Source organism: Orbicella faveolata, unplaced genomic scaffold (genome assembly GCF_042242905.1).
Source record: "Orbicella faveolata isolate gen_17 unplaced genomic scaffold, um_ofav_v1 contig_34, whole genome shotgun sequence".
Classification (NCBI taxonomy): Eukaryota; Metazoa; Cnidaria; class Anthozoa; order Scleractinia; family Merulinidae; genus Orbicella; species Orbicella faveolata.
The window spans coordinates 3,282,737-3,309,707 of NW_028301563.1; the positions used below are offsets into that span (position 1 = coordinate 3,282,737).

The window sequence follows — 26,971 nt, forward strand, 5'->3', positions numbered from 1 at the left end:
TCTGGGGGATCGTTGAAAGTATCTGTCTATAACCGTACGATACGAAAGCAACATGTTCCTTAAGTGCGCACGCAAGATTCTACAAGGAAGAAAACAGCGCTTCAGCTCCAAAAAGAACATGCCCAATTTTCTCTGGAAGATCGTTAAAAGTATCTGTCTATAACCATACGATACGATAGCAACATGTTCCTTAAGTGCGCACGCAAGATTCTACAAGGGAGAAAACAGCGCTTCAGCTCCAAAAAGAACATGCTCAATTTTCTCTGGAAGATCGTTGAAAGTATCTGTCTATAACCATACGATACGATAGCATTATGTTCCTTAAGTGCGCACGCAAGATTCTACAAGGAAGAAAACAGCGCTTCAGCTCCAAAAAGAACATGCTCAATTTTCTCTGGAAGATCGTTGAAAGTATCTGTCTATAACCATACGATACGATAGCAACATGTTCCTTAAGTGCGCACGCAAGATTCTACAAGGAAGAAAACAGCGCTTCAGCTCGAAAAGAATACGCCCAATTTTCCCTAGCGGATCGTTGAACGTATCTATCTTAACCATACGATGCAATAGCAACATGTTCCTTAAGTGTGCACGCAAGATTCTACAAGGAAAAAAACAGCGCTTCAGCTCGAAAAGAACATGTTCAATAAAACTGGAGGATATTTCAGTAATTTATAGAACAACTACTCATACCAAACACGTAGAACTGTTTTGTCTTTCAATAGCACGTTAAGATATTTCTAACACCCTTGTCTGTCCTCCTTCTTTAATGAATATTGTCCCTCAGGAAAAATGTTCAATACCTTTAGTGGCGCTAATATACAGTTTTTATCATCCAACTCCATTCATAAGAAGTAAAAATGCGCAGAATGAATATAAATAACACACAGTGTTAGCACCCCGTGAAACGAGTCTAACAGATAACTCAGTTTTAGTTTTATCGCTTCTTTATATTCGGTTCTCGCAAAGGAAATACAATCCGTTTCAAATTTGTACAGCTGTATAAACAATAGCCTCCATCTGGCGCCAAAATATATTCGGAAACTTTTCCGCGGACATTGTCTGTTCCGGTTCCGAGAAGCGAACAGTTTTCCGAGAGTGTAGCTCAAGGAAAACTGTGAGCTGGGAGAAAAAGATAATGACGTCCAAGGACAAGTATCCGAGCATATTTTCAAAGTCAAGTGGAGGCTATTGTGTTTATTTTCCTTCAAATATTTTTCGCAACGCCCGCGGTTTTGAAAATTGGTGAATATCAGTCGGAGATTCCTCAGTTTTAGTTGGAGAATATTCGATAACGAGACGGATTTAGACAAATCGCGACCGAGTGAAAACACTTGAAGGATTATAAGTAATAGCAATTTGACCGAGTGGAGTACAATCCAGGGAGTAATCGCGCGAGTAATGTCAAAATCGGACGAGGGCGAAGAGCGAGGCCGATTTGAAATTATGAGCACGATTACTCCCTGAATTGTACAATACGAGGTTCAAATTTGATACCTGTAATTGGACACCCACGTGATCGCGCGCCGATTACATGACAAATAGGCGCGCGAAGAACCAATCACGATCGAGAATTTTGTTATAGATGCCATTAATAATATTATACAGCTACATACGTGTAGCAGAATATTAGATACTAGGTGTCGAGTTATAAGTGTGCGCAATTGAGGAAATAAAGTGCTTCATCGCTTGGATGCTAAAATAATGCAAGCTGTTTAAGGTAATTCCTTATAAATAATACTTGCCGGAATATCTTTTGAAAGTTTCTCTGAATTTTCCCTACCAAGCAATGTTTGAAAAACACGCCGTGCTGTCAAAAGGGGTATGATGGGCCAGTCCTATCTCATTTATGCCTGTACTGGTACTAATTACGCGCGTTATTTCATCCGAGTTCAGTTACACTTTGCTTGCTGGCTTTCTGGCTCAAAGGTCAATGCGAAGGGACAATTTTGGAAGTTCCTGGCTAGTTTCTACCCTTGACTGCCAGAAATTTTAACAAACTCACAGTTAGACTCGAAGAAACAAATGCAACTGCACACGTCATGTTATATAGGCGGGACCATTTGCATATACAAAGAATAGCCTCTGTTTGGCGCAAAGATGTGCTCGAATATTTGTCCGAAGACGTAAGAGACTTTAGATCCACGTTTCCCGCGAGCGGTGAACCGCTAGGGGTCAGGTGACCGGATCCAGAAGTCACGATTGAGCTTTTTGACTCACGTTTTGAACGTCAAGAGGTAGGTTTTTACGTAAGTCGTTTACCTAAAGCTTTATTGCCTTGAATTTCATTTTATGCCACGTACAAATGCTGAAATCGAATAGAACCTATTCATAAATGGCTCCCAATTAAAAATTATTTTGTAAGTATTAAAATTAGCCCAACTAACCTCGTTTTTGAGTTGATAATTCAAAAGAATTTTTACTTTTAAACGAAGCTAGTTGGACTAATTTAAATACATACAAAAGAATTTTAAATTGGCAGCCATTTATGAATAGGGTCTATAAAGTAACTCGTTTTCTACTACCAATATATTTTGCCAGTCCCTTGGCCCTTCGTTATATCGAGGTTTCACTGTACCTAGCTTTTTGTTTCGTTTTCTCAGAAGCGAAAAGGTATTGTTTTCAGTTCAGGGGTGAACTATTTACATAGTGATTTGTAATATCCAATCAGAGTAAAGTTCGTAATTGTTAATGTAAATACGGCACAAAAAAATTTCAGCCAAAAACAAAATGTGTCATTTGCAACATTTCAGTGAAACTCTCGTTTCTCGGTATTATCTTAGACAAGAAAACTGCGAACTGGACTTGATAGTGATAGTGAAAAAGAAATATATTTATTTTTTTTAACCAATGGGTTATTTTAAACCGATGGAAGCAGTTAGTTTTGTTTAGTTCAACAAAGAAACGGTACTGTTTTTCGTTTCAGAGTGATTTATTGACATACTGAGTATGAATGTTATCAGGGTAAACGCTTGTAATTCACAAGGTAAACATGTTCAGCAAAAATAACTTCTTCAAACTAAATTTTATTTCGTGACACGGAAAGAAAAGGAAATTAAAGTGTCATGCAGGTAGAAATGATTGGCGACTTAAATGTTCCTAAGTCTTACTGAAACGATGTATTCTAGAAAAACGAAGATATCTGTTTCCGTGTTTGATTTAAATGTGATAAAGATCACAACTACGGCGACATTATTTTGGTCAATCAGAACACTTGTCAGGAATAACAATCCCGCCCCTATTCTGTGGCTGTTTACGGGAAAAGAACACGCACTTGGTGCGTTTGGACGATACTACAGGTACGATATATTGTGGAAAGTAACTAATTCATTATATTGTAATTTAATTAACGTGGGCATATTGCAAAATAGGCACAATACGGCTTTTTATGAGGTTTTTCTTCATATTGTAGGTGTCGACATTTTCCAGATTAAGTTGTATTTCTCGAAGTTTCCGCCACAATTCCAGTACCTTTACTTCTTCAGTAGAGCGCGCTTTTAAAAATAAGAAAATCTGTATTTCGACATACCGCGGCATTTCAAGAGCTGGTTTCCATGAAAACACCGATATTTTAGCTTCATAATATTCAAGCGAAAGTGGAGGTATAATTGCACAACTGTCGTCACACATGAGGCGTCCTTTTTGAAAAGAAAAATATACTGCGTCACTGACAACGAAACGTAGAGTGCCGCATCCATGCGAATCAAGGACTACCCGGCACAGAAATGGAAAAATTATGCGTCAAATGCTTTGGCCTATTAGCTTTATTTAGCCTCACACTTAATACTTTGAATTTCTGAAAAATTTGGCGGGGCTGTGCGGCCCGCTTCCCAAAGCACTTACCCCATTTAAGACCAAAGTCTGCGATTTTTCTAACCTATTCATGGCCTGACCCCTAAATTAATACCCTGTTTCAGACCTGCCGTAGTTCTGTAGTTCAGAATCATGTTAAAGGTATTGTGAATGGCTTTATTTGCTGGTCTTATCGATATTGATGACACAAGTAGCTTCCTCTTAGAAACATACCTAATTCAAGACTAGAGTGCAAAAACCATACCTAGTTTGAGACCAAAATGACCAAAATCGATACTCTACTTCTGACTAAAGTGTCTTAAAAACATGTTCCCGTTGTGTCTGACGCTGGACATACCTATATAGCCGATATAAGGGAGCAACATCCGCCCCCCCCCCCCCCTCTCCCCTAGGGCAGAGTCAAAGTGAAGTATCACAAGTAAATACATTTCGAAGCGCATTGACTGTAATAACTGATACATGTGTAGACAACTTAAATCAATTAGCCCTTTCTCTTTTACAATAGTTGGCTCAAATGTCACTTGCCTACGGAGTCGATAAAACCAGGAACATGGAATATTCCGTAACATCCCGCAACATCGAAAAAGTATAATAATTATATGAAAAATATGTAAAATTAAATTTTCACAAATTAAATTCAACAAAAATAAACTGGTATCAGCTCGGAAAATGGTGGTAAAGATTACCCTTACTGATCAGTTGTTCGTAAAGATTACCCTTAAGATCGGTTGGTGGTAGAGATTACCCCTATTGATCGGTGAGTGGTAAAGATTATCGTTATTTATCGGTTGGTGGTGAAGATTACCCTTACTGTTTGGTTGGTAATAAAGATTACCCTTAAGATCGGTTGGTGGTAAAGAGTACGCTTATTGATCGGTCGGAGGTAAAGATTACCCTTACTGATCAGTTGGTGGTAAAGGATAGCCTTATTGATCGGCTGATGGTAAAGATTTTTTTTTTTAATTTATTTCCACACTACCAGACCCCCCCCCCCCCCCCCACCACCCCCGGCCGAAAAGAAAAACCTACAATGCAAAATACTTACAATACAATGCTTACATTCCCTACACATGTAATAGTTACACGAAACATCCATCATACAATTGTGTTACATTCCTTACTTTACAGTGCTTACACCGCAGTTACAGTACAATATTTATCTACTGCTTACTTGGTTATGCTTACACCACTTACATTCTGGTACTTTTTCCCCTCCCCCTATTGTATATGATATTATTTAGGCAGGATTAATCCCTTTTATAGTTTTTACAATAACGCCTTCGCTTTGCTTAAAAAAAAAACGTTCATAATTTCACGTTGCTTATATTTCTACCAAAAGATAATACTATTTATTACCATTGTTTTTTTTTTTTTTTTCCTACTAGGTACCACACGTTACTACATAATACTAGTGCACACTTCCCTATATTTCTTAACTACTTAATGAGTTTGTTTTTAGTTGATTTGAAATGTTATGTCTATAATTGGGGAAGCATCCTCATTATAAAAAGCGCGTACAAGATAAGAAACAACAGAGAAAAGGGAAAAGAAAAAAAGGACAAAAACTACAAAGGAGGCCGCCAGTCCTGGTGTAAGGTTTTGGAAAAATAAAGATTAAATTCAGAAAGAAAATTGACTAGCAAAAGGGGAGCTGCTAAAAAGGGTGGATTGAAGTCACAGTTCATTTGAATAGATTCCATTTCAATTTGTCCCTCTTAACAGTGTTTGTCTTCCAAGCATAACATTTTTCGATTTCTAGGCACTTAAGGAAAGTATGTGAAAATACTTGTAAATTCGGGAGAATTTTCTTTATTTTCCATGAATAAATGTGATATCTCCCAATTAGAAGTGCATGGTGTAGAAGTATATCCTCTGTACTATCAACTAGTCCCAGGCAGGTTGGTAGGGTCAAAGAAAAGTTCTGTGGCTTTATCTGATGCTGTATCAACCAATGTTGGATGTTTTGCCAGAAGGTTTGAACGACTTCACAGTCCCAGAAGAGATGGATCAGGCTTTCTGTGTTTTGTTGACAGAAAGTATACGTCTGTTAAAGAGATGCCTATTTTACAGAGATAATCATTCCTTGCAATTTTTCTGTGAAGAAGCTTAACTTGGACGGTCTGAAGTTTAGTTTTTTTCGTGTAATAGAAAGACAGAATATGACTTATCTTATGTTATCAAGTTTTCGTAATATTCGCAGTCAGCTATCCATTTACTGAAGAGACTACCCTTACTGATCGTTTGCTGTTAAAGATTACCTTTATTGATCGGTTGGTGCTAGAGAGTATCCTTATTGATCGGCTTCTAGTAAAGATTACCCTTATTGATCGGTTGGTGGTGAAGATTACCCTATTTGATCGGGTGGTGGTAAAAAATACCCTTATTGATCAGTTGATGGTAAAGATTACCCTTATAGATCGGTTGCTGATAAAAATTACCCTTATTGATCAGTTGCTGAGAAAGATTACCCTTATAGATCGCTTGCTGGTAAAGATTACCCTTCCACATCGGTTGCTGGTAAAAATTACCCTTATTGATAGGTCGGTGGTAAAGATTACCCTTATTAATCATTCGGCGGTAAAGATTATCTTTATTGATGTCTTGGTGGTAGAGATTACCCTAATTGATCTCTTGGTGGTAAAGATTACCCTTATTCATCGGTCGGTGGTAAAGATTACCCTTATTGATCTGTTAGTGGTAAGGATTACCCTTACTGATCAGCTGGTGATAAAGATGACCCTTATTGATCTGTTGCTGGAAAAGATTACCCTTATCGATCGGTAGGTGGTAAATATTACCCTTATAGATAGGTTGGTGGTAAATATTACCCTTATTGATCCGTCGGTAGTAAAGATTACTCTTAATGATCAGTTAGTGGTAAACATCACCCTTATTGATCGGTTGGTGGTAAAGATTTCCCTTATTGATTGGTTGGTGGTTAAGAGTACCTTTATTTACGTTTTGGTGGTGAAGATTACCATTATTTATTTGCTGATTTTGAAGATTACACTTATGGATCTGTTGTTGGTAAAGGCTACCATTTGTTGGTAGTTAAGATTATGATTATTGATTGTTTGGGAATAAAGATTACCATTATTGAGAGTTTGGCGGTAAGATTACCCATTTTGATACTTTGGCGGAGATAGGTTACCCGCATTTATTTTTAGGCATCAAAAATTACTCTTAATGTTTTGCTGGTGACAAAGTTTTCTGTGGCAGCAATTCTAAATATTTTTTGTTTTGTTCCTTTGGTGGAAACACCTGTAGATTACCCATTCTTTATGTTTTGGTGTCAAAAATTTCTCTTACTGATTTGTGGGCAGTTAGGATGGTTATCACCCGTATTAATTTGTTGGTTTTTTATGCCCTTACATGTACCTCCAAGCTGGGACAAAGAAGATGAGCGAGTGAGGGTCATTTGTTATTGGCAAGACCTTTTTTTAGTGTAGCTCATTTCCGTATTAGCCACCACACCCAGTTCCCATACCAAAACGAACACAACAGCAGATAAATATCCAAAATAATAACTGTGCTGATGCACATGTTACTTCAGAATTATTCTCATTTTGTTTAACTACTGTGACACAAACTTTTTATAATGAATGCGTTTGTCTTTTTTCCTTTACCAGCGTTTAGTTCTTAGTTATGTTCTGTCAGAGAAACTCACTGATGCCTGCAAAGTGCAACTTAGCCGTTTATCACTTTGTTGTCAAGACAAAACGGTCTCTATTTGTTAGTTTGACTCGGGGTTTCTGAAATCAAGCACATCGGTATGTAGAAGATTCACCATCATCTGGCTGTCCTCTGCCCACCCTGCCTCTCCTTCCTTTCTTCGCTGCTGCGCGAATGGCGTAAGGTGTCTTGTAACTTTCCTTGTTGTAAGTCCGTGTAAAAGCTGCTTTAACCTACAAAAAATATTTCAGGAGAAACATTTTTTAAAAGGGAATCAGACATCTTTGTGGGATGCAGTGTAGTTTAGTTGGATATAAAAGAGTTTATTTTGTTGTTCTTTGCTTGTTGTTGTCGTTTGAGATGCTTTGTTGTTGTTGTTGTTGTTGTTTTTGTTGTTGCTGTTGTTGTTTTATTGTTATTGTTAATGTACTTGTTAGGTTCGTTTATAGATTGTGCCGAACATAATGTTAAAATTTAAAACTGACGGTGAAAAAAAAAAAATCTCTTGAGAATTTTCTTCAGTTGTCTTGTTTGTTGCTGTTGCCCTTGTGGTTGTTCTTCTTGTCACTATTGTTGCTGTTGTTCTTATTGTTTTGGTTGTTGAGGTTGCTGTTCCTGTTTCTGCTTCTGTTGTTGCTTTCGCTTTTGTTGCAGTTGTAGTTGCTGTCTGTTTCCAATTTCTAGAGATTAATCGATTGAGCTTACGCACGCAAAACGCGATTATTGGGGTTCTTCATCGAAATTTCTGACGACGACCACTCCTGTGATATTTATGGGGGCTTTCCCGGGGGCAAGAAATTACTAACTACTTAATAACCGAGAGTGAGGTCGTTACGGGAAAATCTCAAACTGAGGCCTTGCCGTATTGACCGAGCGATAGTGAGGTCAATACGGTAGGCCGAGGTTTGAGATTTTCCCGTAACGACCGAACAGTCGAGGTTATTAAGTTGTTTATTATATGGCTTATGAATTAAAGAAAAGAAAAATATTATTTGAGTGGAAGTCGTCAATTTACATCCGGCGATGCGCGCGTTTACCGTTTCGTTCATCGTCTCAAACCCAGGGCAAAACTATGCAGTTAGTGAACTTCACCACTGTATTACGTCTTCCGTTACAAGTACGCATTTTTTTACGGGAAAAATGATTGTCCCAGCCTCAAAAAGGTATTTTAGTATCGTGGTGCCACAACTTGATGGGGGAGTTTTTCCGACTTTAGTGGCGAAACGTCAACGCATAAGAAAAGACAGAAAGTGCTTCAAAATAGTCGAAACAAAAGGTCTTTCGGTGAAAGAAAATACTAATGCTACAGAATGCACTGCTCAGAATAACTCGATCTTCATATTCGCTTTCGACAACATATCTTCGCCTTCTTCATTCTGGGATTTACAGATGAACTTTTCAAGCCTTCTGAATGTCTAAAACTTCCTGCAGTTATCAGAAACACTGCTACCGACAGAAACCGCCCGATTGCGTACATCTGATGATCCTGGAAGCTGATTTACACTTGCTTGTGTTAAAGCGAGGGAATCTATTTGATGAGAACTGTGACGACGGAGTTCAATACTTCGGTAATTGTTGTGACTAAGATGATAACTTATAAGTTTCTTCGTGGTGTTCTGCTCAGGATGCATAGCAGATCTGCCGATGGTGTTTTTCCCTGAGCGATTTCGGCAAACTTTGATTGTTTTTCACTAGTGCCCGGCAAGGTTACCGGCTGATAAGTCAAAAACGACTTCTATATAAATTTTATAAAGGAAAAATCTCTAAACTTTTAGCTAATCGGAATTAAATTTACTTTCTTTCACCGTTTTTAATAGGCTTTCATCGTTTCAATGCGCTTGAATTTTCAGAACCGGGCTCTTCCTAATTTGCATAATCCGTAATCGACCCGTGGGCATTACGGCTACATAATGACCGCTCAGATCTCGCTCTTAGCCAATCAGAGCGCCCGTTATATCGGCCACAAGCCAAAGCCATATAATAATTGATTATAATAAATGTACATAAATATGGCCATGTCGTACCGAGAGTGCTATCTACCTCGTGTACTCTTAATAGAGTCCATACCATGCCTATACAAGCCTTTGAAGTCGCTGCAAATGAGTCGAACGAGCCAAACAAAGCTAAATTAGAGCTTAAATTGATCATTTGATTCGCCGCGGCGGCACTAATTTAGAGAGGCTTAACCTCTGCGATTTCACCTAAATGACTTCACTATGTCTTTACTGTGGGTTAAATTAGCCAATCATGCTAACAAGAGCATGGTAAGCAGTGGAATCGGTTATTTACCTCTATATTTCAGCCAAAACGTAGCCGTTACGTGACGTTTCATTTCAATATTTGACCGGATTCGCAAAAACATAGCCAAACTTGTCACTGATAACCTTGATACAATTCTGTCCTAGAGCTAGCTTTCCACGAGGCTTATCGTAGCTCAAATAACAGCAAATAACTCTCCTGTATGCCTTTTGAGGCCAGGAAGACTAAATTCACCGTCTTTTCGTTGAATCATTAATTGTACAATTTAATTAAGAGTGCTTTCAACATGAAATTGGAGTCTAGATCAACATGAACGTACAGATATCAAAACCGCGGCGGAGAGCTAATCTATCGCTTTCTAAGGGCCTGCATCGTCCTAAATGGACTGAACAAGAGCTTCCTACATCGAGAATCGATCGAACTGCAAACAAACTAGGCCATAGTTAGCAGTAAGCGAACACTCAACATGTTGTCGCTACGTCGATTATCGCGCGGAAGCCACGCAAATAAATTTCTTCCGCGCTAGCGAATCACAGACAATTCTGATTGTTAGCTAAGCCGAGAACGCCTAAAATTGATAAAACAAGGAAATTCTACTCACGATCAGCGTTTGAACTCATGTTCTTCTATCTCCTCGTGGCCATGTTTTGCTCGCAAATAGCAATGTCTCGGATGTACTTCAATTTTGTCGAGCGCGGAATGGCACATCCAGATTTCAACAGACTTTTTTTTTTTCTGTAGCTACATCAAAGCTCAGAGCAAATGACGCCAACAGCAGCTAGAAATGTCTAGTCCATTGAACGTCTAAGCCCTAAATCGATGGGGCTGAAGATTTTTGCTGTCTAAAGCAAGCACAACATTATCGCCACAGGGCAAACGGCCTACTGTTACGGGACTAAATGTGACCCGTACAGTTTACACATCTCCTCAGGCCCGCCTCACATACGATAATGGACGACGCTTACTAGCAAATCGTTAGACTTGGGCCTTCATTGGACTTAGTGATGTCCTCGGGCAGACTTCCTTTAGACAGCAAATACAGAACGCTAATCGGTCGCTCCTTGTCAGAGTCACCGCGCGAACTGAATTCAGACGAGTGTAGCCTGGGCTAAACTTCACGCAAATTGAAAAGGGGTTTGGGGGGGGGGGGGTGGTCGATAAATAATGAAAAAAATACCTAAATAAATGAAACATGCGGCAAGAAGTTTCTACAATTCATGCTAAGTAAGATTTGCAAGCTGCTGTCATAACGAAAGCAGAAAAAAAAAAAATGAGAAAAAGAAATAAATCAAAAAACACTTGATTCAGTCTTTAACACCGTTTTCATAAATCCAGACATACATTTCAAGGGAACAAGACTGCATGACCCAGAAAGGTCGAAAAACGAGCGTGTCTAATTTCTGTCGATCTTTCCAAACCATTTAGAGTCAAACTAGGTAATTCCCTGAGCAGTTTAGGACATTCTGTGCCAATATATGTCTGAATTTATGAAAACCGTGTTAAAGACTGCACCAAAATAGCGGGCATGTTTTTGGAAAATCGGTTAGATCTATTTTGCTACGTTGTTCTGACATAGGACAATCGGAAAGGAAGCATGTTTGACCTTGTAGCTTGTTTTTTAACCGCTCAGACAGATCAGCTTAATTTGACACGGGCAAAATGATGCTTCATCTAATAGGACAAAACAGGCATAGATTTATAGAGAGCCGCAATTTATAGTCACAGTAGCCTCTGGTGGTCTTGAGTAAAGTGATTATTTTCTTACAGCGAGTATCCAGGTTGTGCTTCCTCTTCCTCTTCCTCTTCTTCTTCTTCTTCTTCTTCTTCTTCTTCGTCTTCTTCTTCTTCTTCTTCTTTTTTTTTTTTTTTTTTTTTTAATGACTGAATTGTTGCATGAGCAACTACTGAAAATAAAACTGTGATAATCGTATTAATTCTTAATATTGGCAATCGGCTTTGAAGGGGTCTTTTCGGCGAAACGTCGCAGGAGTGACAAACGGACACGGTTTGAAGTGAAAAGGGCCACGCGTACTCAAGGATTTGATTGATTGTTTTGTGAGTCAGTCGCACTTTTTAGCAATCAAATAAAGTCAATTGTTACTGATTATCATTCAGTGTGTGCCATTTTGACTCACTTAATAGTAGTACTTTAAATCCGCGAGGTCGAAATCAAACTTTTCGCTAAAGGATGACAATCCTCTGTTTGCGACAACGACTGAGATTAAAGTTATTTCTACACTGGTGTTCGTTAACTGCCAGCCATGTGTGACACTCAAAACAAGGGATTAGCAAAGCAAAGCACGAAACGCGAGGCTAAAGCAGAAAATCGAAGGTGTATTTAATTTTCGGTCTTGCGGGTTCATTTGTTGCAGTAAGGAGTTCGAGTAAACAAGACACGTACCAAGAAATAATAAACACACCAACCGCTTTCTTTATTACTTTACGGCTAAGTAACTACTTTTTTTACAGCGGTTATTCCCAAGTTAGTTGTATTAACACGGTATTAAGATATTAAGCAAGCCACCGAATGGCAACTTCAACGGCAACAGCAACGAGCAAAAGCCCTGAAAGTTGGTTACATTCTTAGTTGTTCTCTTCAAAATTTATTGGTGGTGCTGCTGATGCGAACCTGGTGAAATCATGCGTGCACCACATCTGTAAGGGGTTTACTGACTTAACATATTCAGCTGAAAGCAGTTCTTAGTCAGCTAAGCAGACTAAACAGATCTCGGGAAATTGGGAAGATTGGTTCGCAGAACGACACTTACAAGTGATCGATGTCGTCTTTGTCGTTGCCATGGTAACCTTGAAACCTTTTTACTCCGGATTTGTTTCATTGACTTGTACAACGCGAAGTCAATTCCTTGAAACAACGGCTTTTACTTTCATAATCGGTGATAAACAAAAAATTGTTGCATATGTGATGTAGGCTACTGTAGCTTTAAACTTTTGAAAAGGGAAACGTAAGATATATTGATTTCACTATGGCCATTTAGCGGAAAGCTACTAATGACATACCTAATTGCTAAGTGTAAGTAGAAGCTTGGTAAAAACTGAATGGTATACGTAAATCAACAAATATAATTAATGCACATGGAAATCAAGCCGTCTGACGGTTTTAAGCTTAAGTGCTTCTTAAGATAATTTATCTGAAGCTATCGTAGCGATATTATTAGTTAGTTATAACAAGTATTTCTTATTTTATTATTTATTATTTCCGGTAGGAATTAAAAAAAAAGAAAGAAAGAAAGAAACACTGTCTAGCCAATATTATTTTGAAGTTCCTATTCTTACAAGACAAAACTGACGGGATCAGACAGTAGTTGATTATCCCGAACTTAAAAATGATAATAAAACAACAACGAGGACGACAAAAAGAAACAAAACAGACGGAAAAAACAAACAACGATACAAACAAGAGCTAAGAATTACGGTAAATCCCCGAAATATTGACATTAGCAATCTGTAATTTTAGGATATTCTCACGGCACGGTTTTGTTTTCCGGGGGCAATTTTCAATTTAAAGTTTCGCCTACTTCGCTTATTTCCCTATCATGTTCTTTTAAAAATGGATAAATCTCATTATTTTCCAAAAACAAAAAAAAGGAGTTAAAACATGAAAAACCTGTTAGAAAGTAGAAACTGTAGGAAATCCACTACTCCACCATCTCATTGGATAGTCTTTTACTGTTATCAAGCCATCTACAGAGTCAACGACTGAGGAATCGCCAATAATTGTGATATAAAACAAAAGTAAAGTCATCAATATATTAACGCAAATTATGTGTCTCTATCCTGTAAATCATAGAGTTGAAAATGTTTAATCAGCGATTCAAGTTGAGCCATCTCAGGTTAAGTGTGACGAAATTATAATTTCATCACTCATAACGAAATCTAATTTTCTAATTTTTGAAAATTCCCATGAAAAAAAAGAAAGGAATATGAAAAGAAAGTTTCCGCTTCGTTCCAAGTCATCTAGATGCTACAGACCACTCCTGCATCGTCCTTATGGTTGCAGTGGTTATTTCCCCATCCATCATGAGGACAGTTAAGTAGCGACGACTCTCCTCCCCCACAGTGGACATGATTCATCCAGATACGGCCAGAAGAAGTATGACCAAATACTGCGTCGTAAGTAGGGTAGCTTGCACCGGTAAAGCCCAACTGACGACAAACCACGTCCGCCTCTTTCATATCCCAGCCGTTGTCACACACCGTTCCCCACTGTCCGTAGACGTACACTTCAACACGACCAAAGTGAAGACCTCCGTCCGCCAGACGAACGCCAGAAGATCCATAAGAGCACTCCACACTGGCATCTTGGCTGTGAGTGCAGTCTTCGCTGCCCCATCCACGGTGCCTGCATTCATGCATATGGGCCTCACTCCCTGAGCATCCAACGTCATCCATCCAAATTGGATCAGCTCCTTGACCATGGTGGGCACCGCTGTATGCATGTCGAGCGCCGCGAGCGAAGCCAAGTTGCCTGCAGAAGACGTTAGCATCATTTATATCCCATGCGTCATCGCAGATTGTGCCCCACTTACCATCGTAAAAGATTTCAACTCTTCCCTCAGGTGACGGTATTGGTGAACTGTTGTTTAAACGGATAGATCCTCCTGTAATGACTAATCATAAAAGACAAAAATAGACCGGATTTCCATTGAGTGTCGTTAAACCAAAACCACAGTACTCACTCTAGCCAGTCAGATATTATACCGAAATTTAGGTCAACCAATCAGAAATGGGAGCAAATGAACCCAGATGACTCAAGGCACCGTAAAATACGAGCGAGTTCACTATTGGCTTTTGTTTAACCTCTGCCTGGGCTGACAAAAAAAGCGCGAATTAATTTTCAATCACTTGTAGAGGCCGGCAACCTAACTCTTTTTGAGAAAGCCCTAAAATTGTTTTTACATAATTATTTTATAATCCATTTTTTTAGATTTTTAGCAGTTAATTGTATTTGTAAATTATTTGCAATGGAGTCTTAGTATTAGCTTTTAATATATATTTTATTTTAGGGAGTATTTTACTTAGGGTCCGCCTCCTTAAACTCCCTTTGAGGGTGTCTTTTATATTTTATTCTTTTAACCCCTGAATAAAGTCTTGAATATGTTTATGTATGTATGTTAGCGTGGAGATGTAGGGCGAAAGGCAAATTTTAACAACCTTATGAAAACCGGTCTAAGTAAATGATGTACACAAACAGTATCAAACAGAGTACAGCAATGCTCAAGTGATGAAAATAAACACACACGTAAGCTCAAATCTTAATTTTGTCTCGCGTACCAAATCGACAACAGCCTTTATTCTCTAAGACAATACGAAAGAGTTCTCAAATAAAATGTCCCAACGTTCAAACAGGAGTGTTTTTTCTTTTTTCTTTTTTTTTTTTTTTTCTTTTTATGCGCGTACCCAATTATCGGTCATAATTATTGAAAAAATAGGCGCAGCACACTAGTCATCATAAAAAGTGCTTAGTTGTTTTAGACATATATATTTTTCCATTAAATTGCAACGCATCCTACCTCGGTATTTTGCACGAAAGCCCTTGTATTGTTTATTTTGGGCGGCATCGGTTGTAAACCTCACGTAAAGGTTCTTTGATGAGCTGATGACAGGAAGAGGTCGCTTGGATCCACTAAATTTTCCAATCTCCGGAGAGGAAAGTGATGTGCCATCATATACAGTTAGGTAATCGTCATATAACTCGGTGTCAAAACGATCGAATGTAAGTTCCACCCATGCATTTGAAGTTATTTTCCACTGACAATCCATACTGTTTTCGTACCACTGTCCACGCTTATTTGACTGTATAATGCCATCTATTGTAGTTAACTCAACCGTCTTATTTGGACAGGTGCTGGTAGAGTTCACCACGGGTGCTGTTAAATTAATGACAAATAAGAACAATTTACTTCAAACAGTTACTATTATCAAAATCCGTTGTTTATAGTTTCACAAACACATACAATCGCTTGTACGGCATGCACAAAGATTAAAAGTAAAACACAATCTATGATATTCATATAAAAAAAAAAGGCTTAGAACAGTTCAGATAGCATTTTTGCATTGTCTAGACCTATAAACTCGTCATTTAACTTCAAGGTTAAACACATTTTCTCTTAAATCGTCCACATGGTGAGAAAATTACAAGAGTTCCCGGCTTGGTCTAATCAGCGAGTTTCCAATTACACAACGATTAGAATTGGCCAAAACATTTTCCTTTTTTTGTTTGGACATACATTTACTTTAATCTACAATTTTATAATCCCCCTCAATTTGCTTGTTTGTTTGTTGATGATGATGATGATAACGATGATTTCACCAATGTAATACAACTGCTTTGGGCACTCACCGCCACAATATTGTTTGCCGTCGCCTCCGTAGCTTGCGTTACATCTGCAATCGTAGTAGCCAGGAATATTCACACACTGGGCTAATTTGTGGCACGAATAAAGACCCACCTTACACTCGTCTATATCTGTTTCGATAGAGAAATTTTAAAAAAAAGTTCTTCATTGTGCTAAAATAATACGTTTGCTACAAATTATAATGAAAATGAATGATTCTATTTATTAGGAATTCCAACGACTTCCATATATATGATGTCAATTCATAACTGAAATAAATAAAATAAATAGGATTTTGCAATGGCACATCCCACGGAGAAGCTCTTCGTCAAATGTTTTCAGATCGAATTGGATTTTAGAAGCGTGGTTTTCCCGCTAAGAGAAGACAATGTAAAAAAAAAAAAACAACAAGTGTCAGTTTCATCATGGTTTTGCAGCATTTCTGTTTCTAAGAAAACTGTTATATTGTTCATAATTATTTCAGCCACCAGTCAAATCCTAGTTGGGATAAGAAGATCAGTTGTGATAGTGGTTGCTAGTTAATTTGTTAAATTTGGCTTGACGCTATTTATCACACAATTTCCCAGCTTGTTAAGTGATTTCTACACTACTTAACTGTCCAAAACAAGTATTTTCTTATGTTAAAGGAAAGCTGTACGAACCCGAACAATTGCCAGCTGCATTCTGCAGATATCCACTATCACACAGACAAGTGTAAGAACCATCATTGTTCACACAAGATGAACCTTGTGGACAGTTGTAGCCGAAGAGTTTGCATTCATCGTAATCTGTAATGAAAAGAAAAATACTAATACGTATTTCCTTTTATATGGTGGAGATGAAAAAGGGGTTATTTTTAGTGTTAAAAATCATCACTATTGTAAACAAACGCGCAATGTTGAAACAGGCATTTATGATGAGAAGTTGTTCAGTCTGGGCTTTCGTGCGATAATCCGGTTAAATGGGTACACTGCAGTAATCATTGCTTCCAACCTATTATCTCATCTGATGGACTCGATTAAAAACGTTAACTCACTAATCAATCCTCGATTTTGAAGCAAACCGTTTCCTCCTTAAGGACGCTTCAAGATGCCGATGGCTCATCATACGTTGCTGCAGCATCACCACACACCTTCTGAGAAAACAATGAAGACAATTGCAAGAAAACAAGAAAGGTATTTTTAAACTTACCTTTCTTACAAGTAAATCTGTGGCAGTCCGTGCAATTGACATCATTCCATTCATAGTCATGACCTTTAAGAAAACCCAGAGTATGCACGCAATCCTGATTGGCAAAGTTGTTTGGTTGATATTTTGCCCAGTGATGGAAGTCAGTATTTGTTCCGTCGGTCCACACAAACTTTCCTTCTGTGTTGATATCAGACAGGCCCAACCAAGACTTTTCTCCGCCGTGTAAACTTTGAACAAACACATTTTCTTCTTGACTGTGGATACTAGGAAGATTAGCTCCTTGAATAGCGCATGTTCCCTGACTGAGGCTCCATGAACTGCAGGGAGCAACTTTTCTGTAGCAGTATCCTCTAAAGTAAAACCAGTCTTTTTCGCAAATGTCTGTTATAGAACAAAATGCATGATAAATTTAGCTCATACATTGATATATTCATCATTTATCAATGAACTCCACCAATACCACATGCTCATGTTCGTTTGTTTTGCTGTACATTTATTCAGTCCAGCATTGAGTTATTGAGTCGCTATATATTTCGAATTTTGAAAATCCGGATTTGCTTGCTTTTTTTCAATTGTTGTTTTCAAAACAACAATCTATGTAAAACTAACATTTTTGCATACCACCTCAAATACGTCAATTTAAGCACCTGCAGGTGCAAATTATTCTCACAGAACTTTAAACTGCAGGAAATAGATGGGCGCTTACCTGATACCACTGCATATGACACTGTGATGGGATCGAAGCGTTTAACAAAGAGTTCTTTGGCACAAATGCGAAATCCAGATTTGGTGATAAACTTGAAGAAAGAGGAAACAAACAAGAAGAATTCTGATACACGAGCTGTTATAAATGATTGCCCGTTAGTTATGTAATGCCCTTATCTAAGCAAACTGACAAAATGGAGGGGCATGTTTCATCCAAGCCGCTGTCTGCCGGTGGTGTTTTTATTAGTTATTTAAGTCAGATTATTGCCCAGACACAGGACCTTGGAGAAATATTAAACTTGTTATTGTACTTATCAATAATCTTGGAAATGTCCAATCTATTTTTTTTTCCCTTAGGCATATTCAGTTCTTTTTTGTACCTCAATCCAGCTTACGATTCCGTTACACTCTGCGGCTGAGTTTCCACCACTGGTAGAATGTTTGGCTGTCACCAGCACTGTCGGGGGCTTGGGGTATGTCCAAGCAAACTTTAAATCCTGTTTATCATTTCAAAAAGAGCAAAGAAAGTTAATTAATCCTTAATGAAAGCCACTCGCGCCTACCTCCCCAACTCCAAGTTTAACCAATATATGATGCTTACCTTGCAAAAGGCGTAGTTGTACCTCTCTAAAGGTGGAACGTCGTTTGGAAAGTCGACCTCTTGGTGTTCTTTAAACAATGGCCGATGAAGGTTTTCGAAGGCCAACCAGTTCTGCAACAATGCAAGTACAAATTAATGGAAAAGCGTTACCACGTGTGGAAGTAAATATTAAATGATGCTTATACAGTACTGTTTCTTGGTAGTGTTAGTGCTCAATGATTGATTGACTGACTGACTGACCGACCGACCGACCGAATGAACGAATGAACGAACGAACGAACAAACGAACGTACGAATGAATGAATGAATGAATGAATGAATGAATGAAAGAATGAATGAATGAATGAATGAATGAATGAATGAATGACCGACTGACTGACTGACTGACTGCTGACTGACTGACTGACTGAATGACTGACTGACTGAATGAATGAATGAATGAATGAATGAATGAATGAATGAATGAATGATAAGACCAGACCAGACTAAGTTAAAGTATTGCATTACATGACAATGAATTATGCCAAATTTAACAATACATACCACTGAGATATCGTCATGAACTCCAGCAAAGTTTTGTAGTTCCCGGAGACAGATCTTAAAGGAACTCGCTGACACGTCTTCGAGCCACACACTGGTAGCATCGTGCATTAGACTTGACCTGTAGTGTTCAGCTGTTACTAATACCGTCGGTGACCTGGAAAACTTTCCCTAAGAAAAAGAAAAGAAAACAAAGTAGGTTGACTAGTCTTAGAACATTGGCTTCTTGGACTGGGAAATCACTTAAGAGTTGGAAATGCTGCGTTTAAATGTTTTCAATGTATTTCAGAAAGCTAAAACCTATAATAGGTCAGTTACCTTCGAAAAGGAGACCGTTTGACAACTAGTCCCAGTCCACCATCTAGAGAACATTTCTTCCCCTGCTATTCCTCCAGGGGGCGCACCTTGGTAGGCGACCCAGTCAATTGTGGCAAAGCTATCTGAGGGGTAGTCATTCCTGCCAGCTCGAGTAACACAGGCTGTAAACTGAGTGCTGTTAACACTTTCAACCCAAGGTGTGGCGGCCTCGTGCACCACGCTCGCATCAGAGTAATTAAAATGGTTCACAGAGAGCTGCACGTATATCTTCTTCAGAGGATAAAATATAAAAGGATCAAATTTAATAACTTCGCACTGATCTTCTGCCCAAGAGGGAGTGTTTTTGAAATTGTGTCTTCCTCTCTGAACTGGAAAACCTACGAGAGAACAGAACGGAATAGCAAAAAAATACGACATGTGCTTCCACGTGTACATTCAATTTATAATTCGAGTCTCCCTGTTAACCATGCAGTCAGTTCTTCTGCCTATCCATTCTTCCCACTGTAGACTGCACTTAATTTGTGTAAACAATAGTTCAAGTAAACAATAAAGTTTCACACCTCTTATACTAAACTTATACTTATACCATTCCATGAACTAAACAAGCTTCCAAAACAAAAAGCAAAAAGAAAAGAAACTAAATACTTCCCATTACCTGTGCAGCTTCCAGGATGGTACTTGGTGTAATTTGCACGTCGTTTACATATGTCTTTTTGCAGCAAACACAGGTTGTCAAAAGTGAGACCGTTAGAGCCGCATACTTGCTCTTCGTATGACGGGCAATTTTCTTCACAAATGCATTTATGCTCGGTAGGAGTGTAGGCTTTGCAGAAACTGTGGTATGTGCAGATAATATCCCTACATGGATCAAGGTCTGAAAGTACAGAAGAAATAAAATAATTAGCTTAAGGGATTACGGTTCTTTCATAGACTAGGAAAGGATTGACTACATGAATGAGTACATATGTGAATGGATGCACAGTTTGTTTTTCTTGTTGTTGTTGTTGTTGGTGCCTTAAAAAACCTTTATAGCTATATATTAGCAGGATCAAAACAGAACAGAACTGTGTTTTTGTTCCTTTCGCCAGGTGGGAAATGTTAAACTGATCAATGTTGACTTGTAGAAACACCCAATATATTGATGTAAGAAAATGCTGAATAGATTAACGGAGGGATGGACAAAAGTAGTGTTAGGTATTCTGACGTAAGTGGAGAGATTACACGTTGTGGTACTGTGGCAACAGTGCTCTGTATTATTTTAATTTTCTACACATCAACATACGTTGGTATGGGGTGAGGGTGGTTCGGATAACAATACTGGGTAAGGGTGGTTCAGATAATAACACGGGTTGAGGGTGGTTCAGAGAATAACACTTTTACCACCAAGAAGGAAGATGCACGTTTCCATAGTTACCTCCGATAACTAGAAAGTTGACGATTACATCTGTTCTCTGGCCATTGTATCCCGCGCTGTCTTTGATGCAAACTCGGCTGTGGGTTTTGTTCACTACCTGCGAGAGAACAAAAAAATTTTAAGACATACAGTAGATACGCCATAATGATCTTTGAACAAATATCAATATGCGAGGGGGAAAATAAGATTTCAAAGTCCATCAATATTTATGAACAAACCATGCAACCATCGACAATGTTGTGTAAAAATTGAAATTATTAATGAGGTGTTAATCTGTTGTCCGTGAAATGTGTTAAAATTGTTTTCTACTGTTTCTGTTAAGTGTATGAAGAAACTGTACCTCCAGCCAATTTGCCAAAGGACCCTTGTGAGAGCAAGCTATGTTGGCATTGTTACTGTTTCCATTGAGGACTGTTGCAAGTACCACGGGCGGCTTAAAAAATGGCTCTTTAAACTTGATAGTCTACAAAAGAAGTTGAAATTTAACATCAAGATACGCTCTGATTCTGCCTGATATATACCCCGATGCTTCAGAATGTTAAAGATTTATGGCCATGTAAATACGGCTTGCTGTTGTATTCATTATTAAAAGCATATGGAAATGAAATGGACAACTCACTACAAACATAAAGCGATTGTGCTCCGCCATTCGCGACAGAAACTGGTGCCATAAATTCACGTTTAGGTTTCTGAAACATTGAAGATCTTTCCAGTAGTGAAGCCTGTATATATTGTGTTTACTTGGAACTATAATTTTATCTCCCTCGTAAACGATAATCAGTAGTTATCATTATCTGTAATGTGATCAACTTGTAATAATCATACAATGCCCTTGATTGTCGCCTTTTTATAGCTTTGTTGTCCCACTCTGATGTTCAACATGAACTCCAAAGTTATTGATATTAAACAAAATATACTTACCATGCACAAAGCATAATTATTTTCTGCAGCTGGTACCTCACTCTTGAGAAATACTAGCTTATGTGACTCTTTAGCTTCCCACGAGGATGAATAATTCTCGTACGCCAACCAGTTCTGAAGGATTAAATAAAACAAAGACCTCAATAACTTTAAAATCATTTCTCGTATATGATTAGATGAAAAATCAAATCAAATGGGTCTTAACGGGCAAGTGTCTATTCAATAAGTGAGAGCAAAGGTAGATATCTAAGGCTGGGTACTTTAGATGTCTGTAATCACCCTTTCCTTTGTTTAAACATTAGTAATGAAATCATTTTCATGAATTCATCACTTACCACTACAATTTTGTTGTGCCCGCCATCTAATGCCCTTGATTCTCGCAAGCAAACCTCGAACTGGTTGATGGTAACATTTTCCATCCAAACATGCATGGCATCCTGCTTTTGCTTTTTGGTTCCATGTTGGACAGTGACCTGAACTGTAGGAATCGTCGAAAAGGCCTAATGGTGAAACGAAAAAGTATGCTTCTAAATACAATATGAAAACCAATTAGCACTTCCTCTCCTGGAAACAGCTTCATGATCACTGAACAAAGTATAAGTAGTAATCCTGCAGGGAATGGAAATGAATTGCCAGAAATATTTAGCCGAACTGTTATTGGCAAAATTCACAATTGCACCTGTAACAAGGAACCTGTTAGGAAATTGCTCCCACTGTCCTAGTTTGGGATATTCGTGTTAAGCATGTCTTCGATGCCAGAGAAAACTTGACAATACGATGTAAAAAAATGATGACTGGTTCCAATATCACAAATGCGTCGAAGTCCAATAAAAACAAGAGAGCTAAGGTATTCTATTTTGCCCAAACCGATGCGGCCTTTAAAACTTTGGTAACCCGTTAATTTTAGTTTGGATACATGCAGCCAGGCGAAAACAACTCTTTGTTTTTTTTTACTTTTCCTGTACATTAATAAATTACGAAGCAGCCAAGTTTTTTTTTTTTTTTTTTCTTTTCTTTTTTAATCTTACCTTGGGAAATTTCACTTTTTTGCATTGCGTTCCAGTGGTAAATAAGCTAAAACTAGCCGATCCATCGTAAACTCCTGATTGGGAACCTTGGAAAGCAAACCAATCGATGCTGGTGTTACCTCCGTTACCTTGGCCACCGAGCACCAGACAGGCCTTGAATCCGCTTGTTGTCACGTCTTCCACCCAAATAAAAGACGTATCGTGGACTTTCGACGGAATTTCTCCGTGATTGGCTGAGATGTACACTCGCACAGGTGATCCTTTGGTGAAACTCTTGCTGAAAGACACATCTTCGCAAAAGAGGCCACTGTTTCCCTTCTGTGGAATATGAACTTTATCCCACTGGGCACCTGAGAAAACAGTTTAAATAAACCGGGTTTAATCACTCAAACCAATGAGAAATCATTTATGATGAAATTAGACTGATCTTCATTGTGGAGATTAAAAGTTCAAACTTCAAAATGCGTTTGATTCGCAGAAAAGTTGCGTTACTTCGGGAGTGTCAAAATATTTCCATAAACTGCTCAAAAATAATTCTGATCCGAATGGTCAACATCCGAAGTAGTCCAAGATTCAAAACAGCAAGTAAAATAAAATAAAAACTTAGATCAGCTGAATTTCACTCGTAACAAAAAAAACATGATATCAAAGTCACAGCTTAAAATTCTTTTGATTGAGGAAGAGGTTTGATTTAAGGGAAGCGTTAGCGGGTTTTATTCCTCTATTATAGCTAAAGCCATGCAATCCACTCGAAAGCGTGTCGCACAGTATAACGTGGTCATGCACCAAGTGCTCCAGGATGTACAATAGCTGCCAGGTGATCAAAGAAATGCGACTGATGTCACTTTAGTGCGAGGACGTGCATCAACTCATGATCAGTCTCATGCTTATTTTCCTTTTGTGCTGACAAGTGATTTAAATCTGGCATGTTACACAGTGCGACAGGGTAGATGACCTCAAATCAAAGTCATTCCGTGTCTCACGAAAATCGAAATGATCCCCAGCGTGCTAAGTAAATTTACTTGTGAACTGGTTATTAAGATGGTTTAGGATCACCCGAACCATGCTTGTTTTTTTACGGAGTGTCGTCATGTGTTGTGAGTTGACGTCTTCAGCTTCAAATTCAAAAGATATTCAGTCAAGGAGGTTCCCCTCTCTTGGCAAAATTTGTGACTTATCGTTCTAGTATCCTTTTAGCAACAAATGACTTCATTTACCAAATGACTTACTTCTAAGGAAAGATGCGGAGAATAATGAAAACTTGTTTGCAATCGAGTGGCTTGGAAAATTGTTCCTCTTGACTTAAACTAAATCATGATCCTGAGAACGCATAAGCTCAATCGGTGTAAAACTCACCTTTATCTGGCAAAGCTTCCCTTTTTAGCGCTTTTCTTTATGGTTTATCAAGCTCCTCCTTCACTCACCAAACAAATCGCATCTCAATGTGTCGAGAGCAAAAATAGAGACTTTCTGGTTTTAAAAACAAAGAGGTGCCTTGTTTTCCCCAATTTCCATTCAAAATAAAAAGGACTCGAGGTTTGATTACTAAATCAAATATTCGCTTCTCGTTGGACTCACCGTTAACTTCAGCGACTCGAAGGTACTTGAGGTTACTTAGCCATAACATTATTATCGTGAGAGTTCTATAACTGTGCAAGATAAAGTATTTACGTTGGCAATAAGGCCCTCGCGTTCATCCAACATTTGGAAGGGTTAATTCAATGGAATATAAGGTTTTATGTGAAATGAATACGCGGTAGTCAAGATATTTCTGATTGATGGCACCCTATCCGAAACTGAGGAATTATTCAGAATCGTTCTTGACTCTACTTTGTATTCCAAATTTTTGACGCACGATCTTTTCGCGACCGAGCAGTAGGTGTGGCTCTCAAATGCAAGTGCAACTGGAATTTGGAAGTCAGACACTCTACAAAACCAAGTTCAATTAAAAACATTTGTCAACATATTTGCCATAGAACTCAATAAACCATGCACACAAGTTTTGTTGTTATGAAACACTCTCGGTTCGGTAAAAATTCAGTTGGGGTCCGACGACTCTGGGGGTGTGTTCTGTCTGAAAAAACATGCCACAATATTTTGTAGATTCTGCTGACAATCCTACATAGGAATTTGTTTTGAAAATCTGCTGCCATACCAAATTCTTACACGATTTGGTTAATTTCCGATTATTTTCAATATATATAGTTGAATTGTGCGAGTTCAGTAAATTAATTAAATAGCAGTTTTCTCCTTTCCAAGACGTGCGCTGATAGTCTTTCTGAACACCGCAATAATTGTACTTGTGTTAAGCTTCAAAGCATTATCCTTGCAAATATCAATTTGGCCGAAATAACCTCGGTAACCTTTAAAATTCCCGAGAACAAAAGAAGTTTGCCAATCTGTTTCACACGGACTTAGGGCTTGAGACTCTTTTTAAATTACGTTTTAGTCTCTAGCGGCGAGTTTCAAGTCTTAATGTCACTGATTAGTGTGGAAATTGCTAAAACAAACCAGAATTTCAGTTCACTAGTACTACTTCTTGTTAAAGCTACAACAATATCTGGTTACCGCGTGATTTTCTCGACATAAATAACCTCGGGTGCCCTCGATATCTCAGAACAAAAGAAGTAAACTAATCCGTCTCCCTCAGCTAAAGGGATGGAAGACTTTTTCTTTCCTTTCATTTTAAAGCACACTTGTGCCAATGCTTCCAACTGGAATTGCATTGTTTTGCCAACAGTCATTCTGGTTGAAGCAAGAGTTACGAGTCGCGGAGAGAGAATTTTCAATTTACATGTTTCTGAAATCCAGAAGAACTGCGTAGCTGGGTAAAACACTCACTAAAATGTGCTCTTAACCCAAAGACGGCATTCTTACAGATGCAAAATTTACAGCAATTATCTCGGGATTATCTCGGGTTTCCCCAATGTCTTAAAACAAAGGAATTTCCGCAACATCATTTTTCATTCCGTTTCATTTGTTACTTTTCCTTTCATCAGATGTTTGCCTCCGAGTATGATTTAGCCAATGCAAAAGGTTAAAAGTGTTTCTGAGGTAGCAGCATCTGGAACTAAAGGCTAAACTAGGCGTACTTCTTGCGTGCGAAAAGGAATAAAGATAAGTGCTTTGCAAAAATCCAACCAAATAGGTCAGGTTCAGGCGAGGCCAGAATATATGGCAATATTTTCTTTGCCAACGTATACTATTGCAGTAATTATTAGCGACGTCTACTTTTGACAAATTATAAGAACTTTGGCGAGCGGGTTGATGACGATTTGACGCAAACCAAGAAACACCGAGGTAAAACTGGGGTGTGGTTCAGTCTCATTTACCTTGCAACAGAAGTGACTGTTGATTTTTAAATGCCAGTTAGGTTTACGCAAATACAAGCACATTAAATCATTTGTCTAGTATTATAAATGCATCTCGAATGTTTGTATTTGAAGCTCTCTAATGGCTTTCCGCCGGGTGGCGTCATTTTTACTTGATTATTTCGAATGGTTCAAATGCTAGTCCAGAATATACTCGTAAAAAGTGAAAATAGCTGACAGAGATCATACACAAGTCGTTGTCCCTGGATAACCTGAGTTAGTTCAGATGGTAGCGACCTACATCCCCAAGGTTCTAGGTTGGTCTGAGTAAGGCGAACTTGGGTTGAAAAGCCCATTTAGACACAGACTTTGATACAAATTTCTTCTGTAGACTTTTTTCAAGAGTAACCCTGGCTGCAAACTTAATTTTTCACTTAATTTATGCTCCTATCTTTTTCCAATCATTCAATCTCTTGCGAGGCAACTGTGAGCACGAATTTAACCTGTGGTTTTGGATGACCCTGCACTTTAATCAGTTCGGTTTGAAATGTTTTCACGATATTGTTACAGACCTGTAAAACGTGTAATATGAAAAAAAAAATCCAGAGATGAAAAAGCAAAGTTCTGAAACTCATTGTCTTCAATGTGTTTTTAATATTTTTTTAGTGGCGTCTGCAATCTGCAATCCCATAGCACTGGATCGCTGATAAATGAACGCGAGGTTATAACAGTACAAACGAGCAAAATACTAAAATACGTAATACTAAAATACCTTTAACGCCTGAAAACGCCAAACAGCAACAAACCAACAGAAGCGCGCCTTCTTTCGCTGTAAATGCCAT

At 38.4% G+C, this 26,971-nt stretch overlaps 1 protein-coding gene across 1 annotated transcript; it reads right to left on the reverse strand.

Annotated features, from left to right (window-relative positions):
• Positions 1–12,152: 12,152 nt before the first annotated feature.
• On the reverse strand, positions 12,153–26,971 carry LOC110040111 (uncharacterized). The gene is made up of 17 exons (XM_089271943.1): positions 26,902–26,971; positions 22,819–23,168; positions 22,126–22,290; positions 21,791–21,904; positions 21,210–21,332; positions 20,870–20,966; positions 20,111–20,329; positions 19,456–19,832; positions 19,141–19,308; positions 18,598–18,708; positions 18,377–18,493; positions 17,998–18,088; positions 17,292–17,672; positions 16,763–16,888; positions 16,106–16,231; positions 15,276–15,632; positions 12,153–14,372 (listed from the first exon to the last, which is right to left on the reverse strand). Exons 1-17 carry the CDS (start codon positions 26,969–26,971, stop codon positions 13,720–13,722), a joined length of 3,645 nt encoding a protein of 1,214 aa, XP_089128069.1. The 3' UTR covers positions 12,153–13,719.

Bases quoted from the DNA above. Each gene is read 5' to 3' on its own strand.
- LOC110040111 (XM_089271943.1), bottom strand. From the start codon at position 26,971: ATGGCATTTACAGCGAAAGAAGGCGCGCTTCTGTTGGTTTGTTGCTGT. The intron at 21,333-21,790 runs GTAAGTATATTT...CTTCTTTTGTAG, and splicing joins ATAATTATGCTTTGTGCATG to ACTATCAAGTTTAAAGAGCC. The intron at 18,494-18,597 runs GTAAGCATCATA...AATGATAAACAG, and splicing joins ACAACTACGCCTTTTGCAAG to GATTTAAAGTTTGCTTGGAC.